Raw genomic sequence first — 20,860 nt, 5'->3', positions numbered from 1 at the left:
CCAACCCTTTTCTACTTCAAACCTTCCTGAGACCACCAGTTCAATTCATGTAAATGTAGCTTTTACAGGGGCCTTGTAATACCACAGGCTTGCATTTACCTGAAGTGTTCATCTGGGTCCCAGAAATTTGGCCAGAGTATTGGTCACTAAACTTTTGATCAGTGTCCACATGAGTTAAATTATGGGCAGAGCAGTCCCTCTTCCCGCGCCAGTTCCACACACTCTCTAGCCCATTCCTGGTGAGGGTGCTAGTAAATATGTCAGCAAAAAGGCACTTAGGTAAACTTCTGAAAGTTTATCACTTTTATTTGTCTGCAGTATGACCTTCTCCAGCCACAGGGGAATCTTTGTATTATGTTTAACCTCTCAAGGCCTTTGTAAAAGTGTTGTCTTCATTCGGGGGCCGTCCAGTTTACAGAAACTTGGAAAAGGCCAGAGGACTCAGCAAAAAATGATGAAAAGCATGGAAAGCAGGCACCCGGAAGAAGAAAAGGCATTGAGGCTGCTCATCCTAAAGAAGGGGAGGCCTGGTGGGGGAAGAGGTCTTCTTTAGAGCTGTGAAGTGGATGAAAATTTCCCTTGTGGACCTTGGAGGATGAGCCCTGTCTCTAGCTCTTCGAGACTCTAGAAAAGAAGGAATGATACATATAAATCATGGGGAAAATGCCAATTTCCAGCACACCTGTCAGTGTGAGGGAAGCCTTTCCTCACCTTCCTGGCCTGGTTTAATTTCTCCAGCCCTTGCTCCCCCAGGGGGTTTCGGCTTTCTGTCTCTGATTGCACGTATCTGATTTTGCTTGGCAGTTTATACTGAGTGCCCCCAAGAAAACACATCCAGCTTCCAGACACTACCACATCCTTGTGTTTCTCGACATCATTGTCAACAACTCATTGGAGGCTGGTGGTAGCATTTTGAACACTTGTGATTTTTACAGTAAGCCGGCGTCTTACTCTGCTTGCTAAACTTTGTTAATAAATTGTGGAAACTGTGTCACTGTCCTTTTCAGAATTTAAAATTTTTTTCTCCCAAGGAAACTGTAAGCTCCTCAAAGGTAGGGTTGGAGATTCATTCATATGTGTGTACACTGCAGCATCCTGTGAGGTGCCTGTAATGCCAGAAATAGTTACACTAAGTTGTCAGGTTGAACTGAGGGAGGGGCTGTGAGCAAAGGCTTCGCATTCCCAACGGAGACTTCTCTAGTGACTCCTTTGGAACCTGTGACAGGGAAACATTTATGGCAGACGGTTCCAGGACAGCCCCTTCTTGAAACAAGAGGATGGCTGAAGGGGAACCCCTTGACAATTTTCAATCTTCTGATTCCGAGTGAAACACGGTCACTCTTACTCCTTAGAAAGAACTCCTGCTCAATAATTTCAGCCCAGCAATTGTGTAAGAGGGAACGAATGATCTGGTTCCCGTCCTTTACCAGCCTAACAGATACGTCACCAGTTTTTCCCACTCTTGACAATATCGATGGACAACAACTCCGAGGAAGAGCAGGAAGCCAGAGAACCACAGAGCAGCAGACCTCAGCTTCGAGAAGAATCCAGCATCCCAAGTTGCTCAGGAAGCTTAATGAAGTCTGTGCAGAAGGAGGGGCGGCAGGGGGGAGCCTGTGATGACTCACGATGTGGTGAAAAGACCAGTTCTTACTCCTTAGGAATGTCCTGTGGACTCACTGAGATAATGCGTATGAAGTGTTCAGAATGGTGCTCGGCACACAGTAAAAGTTCAGTAGCAGTTGTGTTGGGTTATTATTGTTTATTATTCTTATCATTAGTATTACAGATTATTTATTAATTAACTGTGGACTTCGGCTGATAATAATGTGTCCAGGTTGGTTGACCGATTGTACCAAATAAGCCACACTGATGAGGGATGTTGAGGGCAGGGGAGTATATGTGTGTGGGAGGGGAGGGCTATGTGCCAACTCTCTGTATTTGCTGCTCAATTCTGCTGTGAACCTGAAACTGCTCTAAAAGAATAAAGTCTATTAATTTAAAAAAATCACATACTATTGACACTATTTCCTATTCAAATATTTAATTGGATTATGAGTCTGGGCAGAAGGAATAGGTATTTACAAATTCTTGATTTGCTGATGATGTTGTGAGGTTATTGGAGCAGGCACATGTAGAAAGAGGAGTAACTGGAGGTTAGTGTGGAAGGAAGATATAGCACCTTTGAGTTAATACTAGCGCCGTGAAAGACTGTTCATGACTTTAGGAAAGTATGATACTGCCTCACCACTTCAGGACCATGGCTGTTGCGTGAAGAGGGACTCATGAGGTGGGTCATCATAGAATCATAGTGCCAGAAGGAACCTTAGAAACCATTTTAGGGTTTTTGTTTGTTTGTTTTTAATTAAAGTATAAGTAACATACAGCAAAACGACCAGATCTTAAGCGTTTGGCTTGATGAGTTTTTGATGGTTGTATACACCCTACACCAGGTAAGAGAGCCTCCTGTCACCCCAACACATTCCCTCAAACCCCTTCCCACCCAGCTCCTCCCCTCCCCCAGCAGGCACTGCTGTGAGACCACGTTACAGATGAGGAAAAGGAGGCCCCAGACACTGAGTTGCTTGTCGCAGGTCACAGTTAGGCCATCTGAGCAGCCTGTGAATCCTAGGTTCCCTGATCTCCCCGTAGGAACCTACGTGTGGCTTCCCTGGTGCCATTTCCATTTTAATTGAGAGCCTTAGTGGTCACACTTAGCCTGCTTATAGCTGCGTTGCCTTGAAGTGCTGCATTTTCTCCCAGCCTTCAGTTGTGACCAGCAGTGCTAATTCCCACAACTGGAACAGCCTTCGCCTCCCTGGCTAGTGCCATTCGCCTCCAGAGAGAATTTAACTCACCTTCTCTTTTGAACAAAGTGGCTTTTGGGGGTGTATCTTTGGCTACCCCAAGCTGTTCTCAAACCTTTTGGGTTCTTGGCTGCAAGAAATAGTCTTGCCCCATGGTATATTTCCACGCAGGCCAGTGGAATGCCTCTTTGCAAAATTGTGCTTCGATAGGTAGCATTTACTCTTACATCCCAACTTCGTCCTGAAGATGCTCTGCCCGGCGATCTCTCTGTCATTTAATGTGCTCCGATAGCTTTTCAACAGAGAGTGCAAGCTTAAATTACAATAGCACATTGTATACCTACGTAAATACATTAGGGAAAGGGATTGTGGTGGTTAGTCCAATAAATGACTTTTTTCACTTCACAAAATCTTTGATTGGATTGATGCACCAGCACAGTACTGGGACGATTGCGGCCTTTTCAGTTAAATGTTTACCAACAGGCTCCTTAACTCTCCTTCTCCATAAAACATGGTTATCAATCCAGGCACTTCGGCTAGCATCTAACGTCAGCAATGATATTCCTCCTGTCACTTTATCCTGGCAGAAGTGTTTATGGGTCTCCACCCACTTTTCTTCCCCTAAACTGTGGTGAAATGCCAGTGGGGCTGGAAGCTGTGTTCTGTGTACCAGGCTGGTGGAGGGTGAGGCTTATCTCCACAGCTGCGTGGATCTCCTTGGGCAGTGCTGGCCTTGGGTGGGTGAAAGACACGTCAAAAATCTGGAGAGGAATTATTGTTGCAGTCTGCCCATACTGGGGCAGGCTGGCCTTTTAAGGTTTTTCAGTGTTCGTTATGAATCTAGTAAGTGCCTGTAGTTAGAATTACAATTTGTAAATTAAAATTAGGGGGATTTTCCATTCTGTTTGAATAAAGGATGTGTTAACAGGTGAAAAAAATAGAGTTTTCTTTGATGTTGGTTTCTTTGGGTAGCTCAGTTCTCTTGAGGCCTCTGAGTCAGGTTCTAGGAATTTTTTCAGCTCCACCTTTGACAGAGTAACTGGCAGTAGTCAAATGGTGTGGGCTGGGCTCTGATCTGTTTCCTTAAAAGGTTAATTCAGTTAAATTTGTATTGAAAGTAGATGGGGGAAAATATTGTATCCAAGTGCTTCTGTATTCCTTAACAGCACAACTCTGAACGGCCTTTGTAAAGAACACCGAGGTTACTTTTCAGTAAAACAGATTGAGTTCTTTTGAAAAGTTGGAACCTGTATTGTCATTTGGTTCACATGACTCATCACTGAGTCCACATCTTTTATTCTAGGACATTTCAGAATGGAATTCTTTAATTTGGTTGCACTGTCCCTTCCTTTCCGAGTTACAAACTGTCCCTGAATTGGAGATTTTTTTTTTCCTTGGAGCATTGGAAATGCACATCTCTGAGGGCAGGAATTGCTTTTTATTGTGGTAGGGGGTTGTTTTGTTGTTTTGGGTCTTGGATGTTTTCCCCCTGTTTATTCTAAAACAAGATATTACCACTTTCACTTAGGTTAGAAGATAGTCAATTCAGAATTGGTAAGTATTTTGAAAGGTAAGTTTTTACTACCGTACAGAAGCAGACAAGCCTAGGTCTCAAATGGACTCCTTTGCTTTTAAGTCCATCAGACCCACTGCGTCTTAGAAGTTGTCTCTATCCGTCAGAGTTCCTCATCTCCGTGGTGAGAAGAATAAAACTGATTTACCATAAAGCACATCTGTTTATTTTGCGTTGTTCCCAGGTACGCTGGCATTTGTGGTCACATGGAATACCCGTGCCGCTTCCAGAATGCTTCTGCCACCACCCAGGAGATCATCCCTCATCGGGTCTTTGCCCCGCTGTGCCTCCAGGGTGCCTGCCAGGAGACCCTCCTGCCGCTGGTCCCTGCTTGCCTCGCGGCGGCGCACTCCATCCTGGGAACACACCCATTCTCCAGGCTGGATGTACTCATCGTCCCTGCCAACTTTCCAAGCCTGGGGATGGCCAGGTACGTTGTTCCGTTGTGGCACCTGGAGGGCATGCTTTGGAAATTCTTTGCCAATTTCTTGCTTTCCCAAAGCTCTGTCAGCGCCGTCACTTGATTAGGTGGGAAGGGCCAGGATTGCTCATGTCTCATTGCCGCCCTGAGGGACAGCGTGTGTGCACTCTACTACGCGTGAGCCTTTGGCTGTCATAGGCTCAATTCAGTTGCCCTGAAAATAGAAAGCGCCCATCATTGCTGGGATTGAGAACGCACTGTGCCCCTAGAGTGATGTATGTTGGATGGTGGCTGATCAGCGGCTGGTTAGCTTAGGTGGTAAGAGCGTGATGCTTATGGGCCCAAGGTCAGAGTGCTGGGCAGGGTAACACAACGTGGTCCTAAGGCACAGGCTGCTCGCATAATCCTGACCAGCTGTCTCATCCATTCTCCCCACTGGTCACAGGGCAACAACTCGAGAGCGCCTGTGTCAGAGAGACTAGGGATGGATCAGCGTAAATCTATCACCACTGCTGGAAAAACAGCTCAAAGCAGATGGCTCGCTAGGGGGAGTCAGGGGCGGGGGTCACTTGTCTGGTTACTATTTTTAATATAATAAATGTATTATTCTTATTGTTGTCTCCATTCAGCTCCTATAGAAGCTCAGGTCCTGCAAGTTGGCCTTTTCCGTGTATGTTATTTATGCCTAAAATTCATTCATTAACGCCATTGTTCATTCAGTAAGAGGTAGCTGCGTTCCGCTCGGCGTTTTACTTGGTTATGCACTCAGGATTTTACTTGGTTCTATTTCTGTTTGAAAACCTTAATCATTAACAGTGAATGTGCTTGACTAAGGATGGGAAAAATAAGCTCATCAAAACATGTGACTTTAAGTTTTTCCCTGTTAGTCAAGGAAATTCCTGCTGCCAGTTAATTTCCATGCTTTTGAGCAGCTGTCATTTGTGGTGTTTTCCCGGAAAGCTGCACACATTCTTAGTAAAGCCCATGAGTAGAAAAGAACTGACCAGAACATTTGCTTTTGATCTTTACTACATACGCATACTTTTTAAAAGCTGGCTGGCTGGTCTTAATCCTTGAGGAGGTCTGAGAAGGTCATTTAGACCGATTTTTATCCTATGGTCGTAAAGACAATGGGAATGTAAAAACTCGGATAATTATATGTATTTGGTGATTGCATCATGTAATTGTCTTGACTGTCTATATATAGAATTTGTCTTAACAAGGAGGCTTCTTTGGTCCCTTTGAAGAGTCTGCTGGACTTAATTTGAGCAGAATTATTGGCGAAGGAAGGGCTGTTCGTTAAATGTTTCTCATTTGTATACCGTTTTGAGGGGCTGTGTTTATTTGGGAGTTTTTAGCACTTTATGAGAGTTGCAGTTTTTCGGGGCATGTCTGCTCACAGTTCCAAGTTCTGACCTGAGGGAACCAGAAGCAGAGCATCTTTCATGCAGAGAAACTTACTTCTTTTCTATAGCTCCTTCCTGACACCAGTCTGCCAAAATCAGAATTTGTTGCCCTGAAGGCTGGTCTATAAAGCGTCCTTTTTAGGTTTGCATGCCTGAGCAGGTAGGCCGTGTGTTTGCTGCTTTTTGAGATATTTAAATTGATTTAAACATGCTTAACTCTGTTTTTTTTTTTAAAGTAATAAGCCTAAATACCCTATAGCCAAATAGTACTGGGCACAAATGTCAAAAAATGTGATGGTGATAATAACTTAGCAACAACAAGACTGCTTTTATGCTTAAAAACAGGAGAACTGTACATTTAAAAATTCGTGGCTGGTTGTCAAATGTCATTTTTCCCCCCTTCTTTTTAGACAGTGGAAATAGTCTGTCCTGGTCTAGTTGTTTTCCTGGGCTGAGTTACTGTTCCCTGTATTTGAACAGTGGAGCAGGGATTGTGGCGTCTTCCACTGCCAGCTGGGGGCGGGGAGACACTCTGTTTTTCCTAACTCCGACCTAAATTGATTCCACTTGCTTGGCTTGACTCTCTCGGGATCCCAACACCTTGAGCCACATGTGACTGAACAGGGTTTATGACTCAGCTGGCTCCTGGGGCCCTGTTGCCTTATTTATGGTCAAGGCTTTGCTTGGGGCTCTATAAAGCAAATGAGGGCAAAAATGGCAGTCTTGTAGGTCAATTCTTTACCCTAAACAGGAAAAGAAAAATCCGAAGTCTAGTAGGAGCTGTTCAAAAAGCCCTCCGCACTGAAACTATCCATTGCCTATTTGTTGTTGTAATGCACTAGAGATCAAAGGATTTCTTGGTGAATTAAATGTTTTTTTCCTGAGTCCATATTTTATAAACATGTATGCAAGATCATAAATTCCATACCTCTGGACTTCTTTTGTGACTAGGTCTTAATCATAATGAATAACATTTTATACCAATTTAGTGTTCCTTTTTGGTAGATGACATTAAACATTCCCACATGAACTCAAATGGGTAGATTATTATTAACCATTTTAAGGAGTTTAAAATATTCTGGGATGATATTCATAATGATTTCACTGTATTTTAAATATTACATATCATAGTTCATATGAATAATCTTAAAACTCTCCTCTGAGTCAGTTTTTGAGCCTGATTCTGATATTTCAGTAAAGTGAGAAAAAAACACATTTGTACAATTTGAATGTATAATGGTGACAAATCAATTTATGAGGCTGTAAATACACAACATTTTAGAATTTGGGGTGCTTTTCAAACATAGCAGTAACTAGAACATTTATCAATACTGCACTCCATGATTTTTGTCACCTTTAATATAATAGGAGTTACTGCTTACCACCCCCTGCCCCCTTTTCTGAATCACCATTCCAGGGGGGAGATACTTTCATTCCAAGCTGATTTTGAGCAAAATGACTAGTTTGCCTCTAAGACACTATTGACAGTTCCATCCCCATCCTTCTCTCATTCAGTAAGTATGGGCTTTCTGTTTTTGTTTCACTTTGCTTTTGCCTTCCATGAATCTTCCATCTGAGGAGCCACAGAGTGTACCTTTCTGGGACTGAGCTCTCTGGTGTCTACACGAAGATAAGAATGCATTTTAAATGACTCTCCAACGTATAGAACGGCTCTCTTCCTTCGTGTTGGTGTAATTAACATTCCACCATTTTCATCGTGTCCTCCTGTTTTCTCAGACGTCCCAGCCAGCGATTGACTAGTGAGTCTGATTTCCTAGGTGTTAAGAAATACATGAAAGGAGTTCACCATCATGTTTACTACTCTTTGTTCTAATAATAATAATGTTAATGGAATAATATCCTGGAACCAGATTAACGACAGTTGCCTCAAAATTAACACCTCAGTCCTACCTCTGTATGTTTACAGTAAATGCTTTGCGTCACCATTTGTCTTTCAGCAGTTCACAATTACATGTCACGGGGCATAATTAGCTTGGCAGAACTACCTTGCTGACAGCCAAATACTTTCTTTTTTTTTTTTCCTCTTCTATTTAAATTTGAAGAACCTCCTGCAGATCATTTCAGAAGGGCTTTAAGTTTAAAGCACCATAAAATTGCTGTGTCTTCTGTAGTTGTGCTTCCCGAAACTCTACCATTCACATATAGCCTCACCCCCTGTCCCTCTTGGGAAAATGAAAAAAAAAAAAGGCAGCAGTGTGGTTGATAATAGGTGACGAATTCTGCTTTGACCTTTTCCCCAGTGGTTCTTTACCAGATTGTATTGTCTTGTTCATCTGTTCATTGTCTGTTTATTTATTCACTTATTCATTCTTAAAAATAAATCTCTATTAAGCACGTACTGTGTGCCAGGTAGGATTTAAGATGCCAAGATCACAGGGGTGAACAAGACTGCTGAGACCTCTGTCCTCGTGGAACTTACATTCTAGCCAGGGAGAACAGACGTAAAACAAATACATAAAAACAGATGACTAAGATGTTAACTATGAGGAAAACAGAGTGAAGGTGGTGGCAGAGTGACTGGGGACCAGTAGCATCGTTAGGGTGAGGAGGGAAAGGCTTCTTTAAAAAGTGACATTTGCAGAAAGGCTGAAGCGGCAAGGGAGCCAGCCTGGTGATAATCTGGTGGAAAAGCATCTCAGGCTGAGGGAAGTTCAAGTCCAGAGGCCCTAAGGCGGGAACCACTGCAGTGGACTAGAGGAGCAGAAAGAAGGCCAGTGTGGCTGGAGGGCAGTGAGCTTTGAGAATGGTTTTCCTTAACTGATTTTGGACACCAGGAAATGACTGATGGTCCACGCAGTCTGGTGTATGCAATGAGAGTTGCAAGAGAGGTCAGATCTTTTCTTAGTTTTCTGGGGACCAGCGGTACATATCCATCTCGTGACCGGCTGATGGGAACCTGACTTGGCTTAGCATCTGCTGTCCTGGAGGAGAATTCTCCATTGAGGGGGCATCAGAGCACTGGGCGCCCAGACTGGCAACTCCCTGTGTGGAGAAGGGAGATGGGTCAGATTACCACGAATTCTTCCCCCGTAGCTGCTGATTGAGTCCTTGCAAGCTTTTTTGACACAACAGGTCACAGGGAGGGAGGCATTGCTTGTACGTTTGCTCATCCTAATTTTTAAGTTTTTCAAATATTGAACAAAAATAGGACTGATAAGTAAAGCGTACAGAGAAATAATGATCAATTACTGAAATACCTTCAACGTAATTTATAGCAGAGAAAAACTGTGAAACTCCCTATTACACATGGCTCGTTCTTAAAAGGTTTGATTGTGCAATAAAAGGCTCTCTGAATGCTCATACTATCCCTGACTGTTGCATGCCCAATTTTCTTAAGTACCTCAATTTGCGAATAAATGGTGTGCACATACATGCCCAAGAATGAGCGTCACTGGCTCCCTCTCCGCCCCCTCCTCCTGGGGTTAGACAGGGTGTTGTCCTGTTTATTCCTACCTCCCAGCCAACGTGCAATAGGATCAGCAAAACGTAACGTGCTTGCACAAAGGGCCTGTTGTTTTCAGCCTTCTAATTGTGCTCCTTTCTGCCGGGGAAGGAAGCAGTCATAAATTTCTGTCATTATCTTAAGTAGCAAGGTTTCACGGCTTTGGGAATTCTGTGTTACTCGTTCTTTGTGAGCTTCCGCTTGAATTTCTAGATCCCCTAAACCCCAAACTGCCAGACTTTTAAGCAGCCCTCCTTCAAATTTCAGGGGCTGTGACCCCTGGATTTCAAGGCAGGATGCAACCGTAGTGATTCTTTCCTTGAGGAAACTGATTTTGAGCCGGGAATCAGTGCACCTTTCGATTCGCCAAGGCTGTCAGCTCCTCTGCTCTTCTTGATGTGCTGTGGATGTTGAGGGTCTGCGTGAGAGTTTTATTTCTGTGTTGTTGTTTGTTTTCCAGACTTAAATAAATTCACAAATTTCCTTTGGCATGGGCTGTTTTAAGAAATATTTTGAAGGAGCATTTCATTCCCCCATTTCCCAGTATAACTCTTTCTTGCTTTTATGAACACGTGGGTGTGAATGATAGAAAGGAGCTCATACCTTGTTTTCTTCCTGTAAAATGTTAATCCTTTGTTTACTGGCGTCCCTGCCGTTGCTGTAGTGCTGAGGAAGTAGAATGTGTGGTGAGTAGCAGTTCCCAGGTCCACACGAGGCTTACGCCCCCTCAGGTGCATCCCCTTTGCTGCCTTCCTTGTACTCATTTCTCCACTGTTTTCTATTTCTCTTCTTCTTCCTGAGAAATTGACTTGACTTGATTTTCCTCCTCTCTTATAGAGAGGGGCTTTCCCCTTCCAATGTCTTCTGGTTCTTTCACCTTTCCTTCTCGAAATAGAAACTAGTATTCGTTAGGGGATGCTCTTCTGGGACTCCGGAAGCCCTGGGCGGTGGTGATTTGATCAGCTTTGGTGACCCCCGTTTGTACTGAGCAAGGTGGTAGAGAGAGGTGTGCGAACGCTCTGTGGACTCTTTACAGGGCAGATGCAGGAGAGTCACTGATGTCCCCAAGCCACTTAGAGCTGGGAGGTCAGAGACAGAAGTAAAGGGCCTCATCCTGGGATGGCTCTCAGAGCCTGGGGTTCAGACTTAGGAAAGGCTTACTGTAACCCTCTCCAAGGTGTATATATTTGCTTCAAGATCTCCCTGTGGAAGCCGTGGTGGCAGGGGTCTCCTGGAAGATCAGCGTTCACTCTGGGCTGGTTGTGAAGCAGCCGTAGGATCTGGGTACCAGGCCAGTTCCTGGATCACCTGTGTATGTTGGGCCCAGATCCCCTCTCTCTCTGGAAGAAAGGCAGGCAGAGTGAATGCACAGATTTTGGCTTAGCCAGAATCTTCTTGCCGTCACACAGCTGTGCTGCATGTCAGATCCAGAAGTAGCGTTTTATCATCATTATGCCACGATTCCTCACCCTCTGAAAGATTACGCTTAAGTGTTTTGTTTTCTTTGAACTGTTCTCCACACGCACAGACTGACAGTCCTACCTTTAGAGAGCACTGCTAGGGCCATCCTTCAAGAGAAGTTGTCAGGCCTTTGAAAGGCCTTCCTGAAGCAATCATCCCTCCACCGACACTGGTAATCTTCTCTCTCTATTGATGTCATCAGAGGCCCCTAATCTCTTCCAGCCCTTGCGCTTCGGCTGGCCAGTCGGCACAACCTTCCATTCTTCCATTGCAAGAAAAGGCTTGTGTCTTTTCCTTCTCTCATTTATTTCTCTATAGAGATATCATTCCTGAATAGAGCATAGGACCTGGGGTGAAAAAGAACAATGGAATTGAATGCACAAAGTTGTCTGAGTTGGAATATCCCCAGTCTTGTGGGTTCTCTCTGCTAGGACCGCTATACAGAGTGAGCAAATGCTGCTGGCTTCTAGGCCGTGTTATGTCTGTATGCGGGCACGGACCTGTGTGTGTATTTCTTTTAAGACTAGGCCCCTTTTGGGTAAAACACCAACTCCAGAAGTAGTTCTCAAGCAAGGCATGATGTATGACTAGGTCTGCTCAGAAGGAACATGCCCCTGTTGTATTACAGCCAATAAGCAGCTGGAACCACCGACATCTGAGCTACCGAGACCTGTTTGTATAAAGTAGGTAAGAAGCCTTGCCGCTTTACCCGACCCCTAACTTGTAATTGGAAGAGTATCCCGGCTACCTGTTCTTATAAAGAAGCCTTAATTTTAAAAGGCCAAAGATGTGAGGAAATGCTCCTTTAAAAGTGGATCACTTCTTTAAAAATTGATTACTTTGTGCGATGAGTGGTACATTGCAAATGTCCACCCTGATTTAACCCCAGGAGTGGAGTTTGAAGTAGAATATGTTGTGTTTCTTAGTTAACTAACCCTGCTCTTTATAGAAGTAACTCCTCAGAAAGTCTAGACATTGTTCTGGGAAGACAGAACGCCAAATCTGCCCTTCACAGTCCCAGTGAGCTTGCTGAAAATAACCACCTCCCCTTTCACTATGAAATGGCAATCTTGGAATCCCATTTCAGGAGAGTGTGGATGATACTTGGGCTCCCTGGCCAAAACTTAGGATGGACAAGGAGGCAGGGGGTGCTCTTGTGAGCCTGGAGACCACCGCCCACCTTTTTGGTCCTTAGAGGCCAGCTTGCTGAGATATGGGGACTGTGGCTGGCGGATCCTAGTTTTTGAGTTGATCTCCTCTAAGGAGAGCCTGAGAACCTTCTTGGAGAATAAGTCAGCTGCACTTTCTGGTTCTTATCCTACGTGTGCAATTTTTGAACATCCTATTGAAAGCTGGTAGTTGGAAAGTGATGGAAAGGCAAAGCCAAGAATTCATTCAGCAGACACGTATCAATGGACAGGTGTGATAAATACTGATGGTTCTCTGGCTACAAGGAAATGTGAGACCTTTAGCTGAAATCAGGATTTTCTACATAGGTTCCAAGGAAGACTAGTTTTGTGGAATGTGAATGATGTGGGAAAAGGAACTGTGGGTTAATTAGTTTAGGAAATGAACAGATTACACAAAGTTAAAAGGGAGTCTTTACTGGAGGGCTTTTAAGAAAGCCTTGAATATCCTTATTATCCTGATTTAATACCCCGTGCCTCTTGAACACAGGGCCAGGGTATACAGTATTCCCCTAAATGTTGTGCCCAGGGGTCCCCCTTCACAGTGTGCATTTCATGTGGTCCTTGTGGTCTCAGGAAAACCACCTCCTCAAAATACACGTTGGGAAATGATTCTTGGAGAAGAAATATCTTCAGTCCCTTGCACAGCTGGCTGCGGAATCCGACTTTGATTCTGTCAGTGGTGGTGGAGGACTCTCCACGTGTCAGGCAGCAGGCAAGGGCCTTGCTGAACGTCAGTGAGGAAGATGGGCTCACCATGTAGTGCAGGAGGCCTGACACATTTCCGATTATCATCCATTGATTTAAAAAAAATTTTATTGTTTGCTTTTTTGTTTTGAGGGAGGTAATTAGGTTTATTTATTTACGTATTTATTTTAATGGAGGTCCTGGGGATTGAACCCAGCACCTTGTGCATGCTAAGCACACGCTCACCACTGAGCTATCCCCTCCCTATACATCGAGTTTTGAACAGTCACCCCTTCCATATATTTATATTTAGTTATAAGTTGTATTCATTTAGTAGAGTGTTAATATATTAGGTATGCTATAAAGTACATGCAAAAATAGAAATTAAAAAGAATGGGAAAAAAGATAGTTTTTTCAGTCTGGGCCCCACCACAGAGACTGATTCAGTGAGTTTGAGGTGCTGTCTTGGCACCTGGAATGTGAACACGTCCGCCCGGGCGATTCTGCTGCAGGTGTTATTTTGTGGGGATCATGTGGGCAGGTGTCTCTGGACAGGTGAGCAGGAAGCTTTCACAGACTCTGCACCCTGCCATCTTCTCTCGGGTGGGAATGTCAGGCTGAGGGAGGAGGAAGGTAGGGAAGCATCCTCGGTGATGCTCGCTGCTTCTCTGTTACTTGTAAGGATGATGTGTCCCCGTGGAAGGTTGATGCATGCAGGGCAGGACTTTACTCCCTGGCCTACTTTTCTTCTCTGGAAATGTAAGGGGCTGATTTTGAATTGCCTGCAGAGTGTCTTAGAGCCCGAACATTCTTTGATTTGATTAGGTCTGAGTTTTATTTTGAACAGGAGTGGGGGTGATCCCATTTCATTCAGTAATTTACATCCACGTATATTTTCTTTTTGATCTAAGAACTAGTTAGATCATAAGCCTGTGATTTTCTTGTACTCAGGCACCTGGGCAGCAGTAGGCGTTTAAATTTTAAGCCCGCAAGCAGAAGGCTCAGAAGGGACCTCTCTTACTCCTAGTTAATTGCAAAATAAACAGATCTCAAGGGCAGGGGCCTCTTCGTTTCATAATCGCCGCCTCTGCTCTGTGCACCATCAATGCAAAACAGCATTTCCAAATACTGCATGAGGAGCGTGCTCCATCATCGAACAAGGCTTTTTGCCTTCAGCCCGGCAATTTACCGCTCAGACCCCCTCCCCTCGTCCCCTCAGAGTTAGCAGCTAACTTGTTCCCCCCACCCCTTGTTTTTAGCCTCCAGATATCTCCATTTGCAAGCTAATAAGTTGCACGTACATATGTTTGAACAGTTGTCAGGCTTGTCTGCTGCTCAAACTGTGCTTTGGTTTAAAACAAACAACAACAGAGAACCCGGGGGTGGGTGGGGGGATGGATGAAGACATTTCAGTTGTACCTGCAGGTGGTGTTGTTTTGACCTTGACAGTCGGCTTTAAACGACCTGTCAAGCACCTTTGTGTGCTTCTGGGCACACCCACCTGGAAGATATTATATCCCCTCAGCTTTATGTGCCCCAGCAGGCAGGCACCAGGTCCCTGGATTTTGTTTTCATCCATGGAAGGTTAATACATGCAGGGCAGGACTTTACTGAGAGGGGCCCAGCTACAAATGCTGTTTTCACTTAATTCTGATTTCTCTTCTCCCTTAGCCTAACCCTCCTCGCCCCTAGGCTTCCCCCCCCACCCCCTCCAGACTCCCTCCACCCCTAATCAGCCTTCTCTGCTCTTTCACCCCCTCTGCTTGGCTTCAAACCATTTCTTCCTGGCTTTGATATCTCCTTGCAGAGCTGCAAGCAATCAGGAGATTATGGACCCGAGAACACAGCAGGGCACACTGCCTGGTAGGGGCTCAGGCCCTAGTCCCCAGGCCACTGCAGGAAATGGGACCCAGAAAGCCTGCCAGCCTTCGCCACCCTGGCCGCTTTGCTGTTTTGGTAACCAGATCCCCTGGGTGAGGGGAGGGGTTACTTCCTCAACTTAAGTGCTGTCTGGGGAGACAGACTTCTTCAGAAATGATTCTGACCTTCCCCGTGGGGTTCAGGGTCACCTCTGTTGAATCTGTTTGAATTTTGTCTTTTTAAACTTTGAGTCTCTCCCCTGCCTTCTGAGGCCATACAAACTGGTGTCCGGAAGCTGGGGTGAGGAGACTGAAAGGACAGATAAGAGAAGCCCATTGGATTCAGCCTCCATGCTTGGCTAGTTTCAAGTTATTTGAGGCTACAGATGATGGCTCCTTATTCAGGGAACCCCTCTTCCTTAGCTTCTGTGGCTAAGGCCCCAAGCTGTTGAAGGCAATCTACTCTGTATTTCTAAAGGCAGGGATGAGTGAGAGAGAGGGTGCTTGTTCTCAAGACCAAATAAATGCTCATCTTCTCATTCTGTAATACTTCCTCCAGCGTATGAAAGGAAATAGGCCCGGATCCAGAAACTTACCTTTCTGATGCTGCCACCACCAGGAGCATGTCCCACCGTTCAGTCATTTACAGAGGTACCTGGAGGAGATAGTCTCTGCTGTTCCCCTAGATTCCTCCTTGAGATCTGTGAGATCGGACTCGGGATCTGGGCGGAGGATCAGTGCTAGTCAACCCGTCCTCAGACCCCAGGAGCCTCCCAAGCCATGGCGATGCATCATACTGTCTCCTTACGGGCTGCAGACCACTTAACGTTTCATACCCTCTGCCTCAGGGGCACCTCTGTATCTAAATCTTACTGCTTAACTTTGGGCACAAGTCCTGCCCTGGGATTTCCCGGTTGACATTGTTGCAGCAAAGTGTGTTACAGCTCGGTGTTACAGCTCAGTTGTGACAGCAACCTGGATCTGGGCAAGAGACCAAGCAGCACTCGGAGAGTTGGAGAACTCAGGTTTATTACGCCGGCAGCCCCAAGGGAGTTAACACTCCAAACTCTGGACCCCGTCTGTAGGTTTACACAGGCTTTTATAGGCTTCCAGCCTATACTTTGCAGCATCAGATGCAAATAAGGTGTAACAAAGGTGACTAATTAGGAATGAGCTTTGTAGAAGTGGACTAATCAGAAGTGATAGAAATGGACCAATCAGGAGCGAGCTCCATGCAAATGAGGCACTACAAATGGACCAATCAAGAGTTAGCTCAGGGAACCAACAGAATCTTAGGTGTAAGTTTCGCTTTCCTAGAAGTAAGCTGTTTCAGAGTTAAAAAGCGAGACAGTGCCACTGGGCCAGGGAACTGACTGGTGCTGGCAGGAGAGTAGTGGCCCTGCCTGCAGGTCCTGCCATCTTTTTCATAGGGCTTCCCACCTCAGCATGAAGATTAGAGGAGGCTGAGACATATGTGCATGAGAGTGACTGGACTGTTTCCCATGACCAGGGACCCTGGTCTCAGAGAATGTAAGAGAAGCAGAAATATGAGTGAGAAGTGGCAGTTATTCGTGTGTCCCTGCCCTTACCATGGGTCTGTGGTCCTTTTATTTGGCCCAAGCTAGCTGAGCTGGGTTTCTGTCATTTACAACCCAGGGCCCTGACTAATTTATAAGGGCTACTTCTGTGCTGCTACAAACAAAAGCATCTTTAGACCTTAGGATTGAAAAAAGGAGTCAAAGCTTGAGCAACTCTGGATCCTTTCCCTTCCAGCCTTCAGATTCTTTAATGATGATACCACGTAACTCTTTGTTGCTGGTAGTGTGTCTCCATGTATATATGTTTGTGAAGATCAAATGAGAGAATATATATAGAGAAAGAGTGTGGAGTTCTCTCTCTCTCTCTCCCTCTCTATATATATTTTTTCTCATTTGATCCTCACAAAAAAGCTCTCAGTCCCCTTCCATGGCCCAGCTGTCACAGATTCCCCACAGCTTCCCTCAAGACCAGCCCTGCTGGGGCGGCTCTCCCCAGCCTGTCTGAGACCTGGAATCCCTGTTACTGAGCGAGGCCTCTCTGCCCAGCCCCTCCCATGATTTGCCTACTTTCTGCTCAGCCCAGCAGTTTATCTTGTGAGGTGATGAGTCCCAGCAGGTGCTGACAGCAGGGATTAGGGCCTAGGCTTCTGTGACTCTTGGCCTCCGAGGCTCAGGGCAAGTGGCTCCTAATGATGGGTTGTTTGCTTGAGCTGAGTGGTGCAAACCTATAGACCCACGCATGGGTTGTGAGCTAAGCAAGGGCAAGCCCCAGGCAACCAAGTACACTTAATACCTTCTCAATGCATTTATTTCTCCTTGGTTAGCCTTTTGAACTGCCGTGTTCTGTTACTGCTTGCTTCTTCCGACCCTCAGGACGCCATGTGAGATGGTGGAAGGAGAGCCCTGACTTTGAGTCAGAAAGACGAGGTGCCAGTGTGACTGTGCCACTGACTGCCACGAAACCTAGCCCACTTACTCGTTTGTGAAATTCCTGCTCACCTCCAGGACTCTTGTGCACATTAGATAAGATCATGGGTAAAATGCCTGTTACATCGTAGGCTCTTGGCAAATATTGGACCCTTGTTTCAGCAGGCTTGGAAAACCTTGGTAGTTTTCTGGATCAAAAAAAAAAAAAGTTAAGATTTGTTGCTTATTAGTGTACCTCGCAGACTTTAAGGTCCCTACCAACCCAGGATGTCCGAGACTCTCTGAAATCATAGCTGCAGGAAGAAGATAAAAGTAGGTATGATAAGTTATCATAGTCGTATGGAAACATGAAAGGTTTTCTTCAAAGAGTTACTGAGTCCAGATTACTCAAATAGTACAAACGGGATTTCTCAGTTCACTGAAGGAGCATTTTAGACTAGTACCTACATTCACCTACCTTCTTGTTAGGTCTCCTTCAAGGATGTAGCTTGAATTTTAGTAGTTTAAATATACATACTAACTTTTCTCCCCCCACCCAAAGAAAGTTGAAGAAAGCAGCAGAGTAAAACCACTGGACATTTTTGGTTTAGGTCAAATGCGTTTCTTAGTTCACTTTCCATATCTAATAACGAATTAAAAGAAATTCTGCTCTTCTGGGGATTTGGGATCCCACCTGAATTCAACTGAACTAAGCTCCGCTGGTGCTTTGCATCCACCAGTTGGACAAAGCTCTGCGTCCCTGACCTCTTTTCCCATCACTTTTGGACCAGAGATCAAGCCCTATCCATTCCTGAAGCAGCTGCCTCTGATCTGTCTCTGGTCTGTTCTTGGTATCAGAGGCATTATCTGACCTGTGCTTCAAAGGACCACATGATGGAAACTTCCAAAAGAACTCTCTGTTGCCACATCTGCTGCTTCCAAATGGAGCCAGAGAAGCTTAGAGTCAGAAATAAGGCCAGAGCGGAGTGGGTGAACAGCAGCAGGGCGGGGTGACCTGTGACGCTCCCCTTTGAATACCAGCCCTGCTCTATTGCCTTTCCAAGGTCCCTCTCCCAGAAGCACACACAGCATTTTGTAAATAGCGCTGCCTCTGTTGGTGGAGATAATCCTGTCAACCAGATTGGGAATGGCTGAAGACACTTTTCCAAAGGAGTCAACCTGAAAAGGCCTTTGAATAGGAAGTTTCTTCAGTTAAATTGTTTTCTATTTTCGTTCCCCACCTCTGTTCCCATCTACCCCTTTCCTCTCATTCTTTTTATCAGCTTTTTGTATAACCTTCTGTGTCTTGTTTAAAAAAAAAAATTCAACTGAGTACATTTGAAGATCTAATTGGCTTTATTCAGTGATTCATGAATCAGGCAGCATCCTACCTAGCAAGCAGAAAGGTGCTCTGGGGAGCTGTACAAAATGGGAGACTTTTAAAGGCAGAAAGTGGGTGGGACTAGTAAGTCAAAAACAACAAATAGATGTATGTATATGCATGGCTGGGACATTGTGCTCTACACCAGAAATTGGCACATCGTAACTGATTTCAATTTTTAAAATTTAAACAATTAAAAAAAAATTTTTAAAGGAAAATAAAGAAAGGGTTGTTTCAGGCAAAGTCACTTTCCTTTGGAGGAAATGGGGCCTCTGTCATGCAGATTACCTCACTAATGTTGATCAGGAAATTCCAGATTGGTTGAGAATTCCACTCCTGGGAGAGGCTGAAACTGCAGTGAGGTTTGATATTAAGTTTTGGTTTGCTAATGAGGGACTTAGCACAAGTGACTCCATTTTGGGCCTGTTGTTTCTTTTCTTTCTTTCTTTCTTTCTTTCTTTCTTTCTTTCTTTCTTTCTTTCTTTCTTTCTTTCTTTCTTTCTCTCTTTCTTTCTTTCTTTCTTTCTTTCTTTCTTTCTTTCTTTCTCTCTTTCTTTCTCTTTCTTTCTTTCTTTCTTTCTTTCTTTCTTTCTTTCTTTCTTTCTTTCTTTCTTTCTTTCTTTCTTTCTTTCAGCAGTCTCTTCATGCAGATACATTAATGAATGGCCAATAAAACTATATAGATTATTACCCCTCCTCCTTTATCTTACGCAAAAGGAGGCAGAGCACACATTCTGCTTCTGCTCTGCTTTTATTACTTCACATTGTATCCTGGATTTCTTTCTATTATTAGCCCTTAGAGAGTTTTCTCATTTTTTTAAATTTAGCTGCATGGTATTCTATTCTATGGATTTTCTCAGATTCTTTTTTCAGGTTAGGGATCTTTGAGTTTTTCTCAGTGTTTCACTGTTGTAAACATGCTACACTGAGGATTTGGTGCATTTTAAAGAGTCAGTAAATTGCACAAAGACTCTGTTACTCTGTTAATATACCTGCCATCTTGTGGGCAGTAAGGATGTGCCTGCATCTTATTTATCCCCAACTAGTACTATGACTACAGATGGAACCACGTGAAATTTCTGTTTGGGGAAATTTCCCAAGCAATCTTTGTGGCTCACTAAGACTTAAAGGAACCAGTAAAGCAAGGATGGAAATAAGATGAATAAACCTAACGTATCATTGTGAAGCTCTTGCTTATTTAGGCCCAAGTCCTCATCTAATAAACCAGGTAGAAGCCACGATGATCCCCTTTTCCGTAGTTTTGTAATGATCTTATTCTTCAGATTTCATTAATTTTAGCAACTGTAAAAGTGTGTGCATCCTAGTCTCTGCAATCTTGAAAGTTTAAAGAGAGCTTCTTTTTAAGAAATGAACCCGTATAGTTGAACTTTCTAAAGAGCATTAAGAAGTGCCATTTATCTTTCTGGTTAAGGGAACTGGATATTATTTACACAATTTGAGCTGTTGGTTTTATTTATTTGGGTTGCGCCCTGGTGTTGAGTGAGTGGTACTAGCTGGTCCGGGGACCTGCAGCTGGGCTTCTAGGAACAGAGCGTTTACTGCAGAGGTGGGCAGGCAAGAGGCTGTGCTGAGCTCAGACCAAAAGGCCAGCCACCGGTCTTATAAAATAATGCCTCTGTGTAGGTTTTAAATCAGAAGATTTGAAGGAGGAAAAGGGAAAATATTCTTTAACCACACTGAGAGACAAATGAAGGGGCAGGCCAACGCTATCTCTTTTTTAAATAGGACCATGTTGAGAAGACAGAAATTTGCAATGGTTTTAACCTTCAGACTTAGGCAGAAGGCCAAGCATGACCTGAATACAGAAAGCAGGATAACATGTCAGAAGGGGAGATGGAAAGTAGTGGGTTATGGAAACAACCAGACTTGTTCCGGTTTCCAGGCTCTTCAAGGAACTGGCTGAATTGTGGCAGAACTGCTGGAATATCTTTTAAGGCTCAGCTGAATATCCATATGCCACCCCCCACATAATTCTAGAGCATGTCACCCAAAACTCAATTTTTCAAGAGTAGGCAGGGCCTAGCCTGCTACTCCATTATGGTTTCACGTTGGCCAGAATAATCTAATTTTTTTTCAGGAACATCAGTGGGAGGCAAGCAAGGGACATGATTTATCTCAACCCTAATAAGGCATGACACTAAGGAACAAAT

General features: G+C 44.4%; 1 protein-coding gene and 1 long non-coding RNA gene across 8 annotated transcripts in view; both read left to right on the top strand.

Moving 5' to 3' along the window:
* Positions 1-20,860, top strand: part of AOPEP (aminopeptidase O (putative)) — a 325,297-nt gene that overhangs the window by 66,730 nt on the left and 237,707 nt on the right. For all 7 annotated transcript variants that reach the window (XR_012071832.1, XR_012071833.1, XR_012071834.1 and 4 more), the window contains one exon: positions 4,565-4,810. Coding sequence is in view for 4 of the 7 variants with exons in the window: in XM_072959171.1 (XP_072815272.1) it covers positions 4,565-4,810 (246 nt within the window). In the remaining 3 variants the exon portion in view is untranslated. The remainder of the gene's footprint in view (positions 1-4,564; positions 4,811-20,860) is intronic.
* On the top strand, positions 5,891-8,019 carry LOC140695967 (uncharacterized). Its single transcript, XR_012071837.1, has 2 exons — positions 5,891-6,367; positions 7,795-8,019. It is a non-coding gene; the product is annotated as an uncharacterized lncRNA (long non-coding RNA).

This window comes from Vicugna pacos, chromosome 4 (genome assembly GCF_048564905.1).
Source record: "Vicugna pacos chromosome 4, VicPac4, whole genome shotgun sequence".
Taxonomy (NCBI): Eukaryota; Metazoa; Chordata; class Mammalia; order Artiodactyla; family Camelidae; genus Vicugna; species Vicugna pacos.
This window is presented reverse-complemented; position numbering and strand designations above follow the sequence as displayed.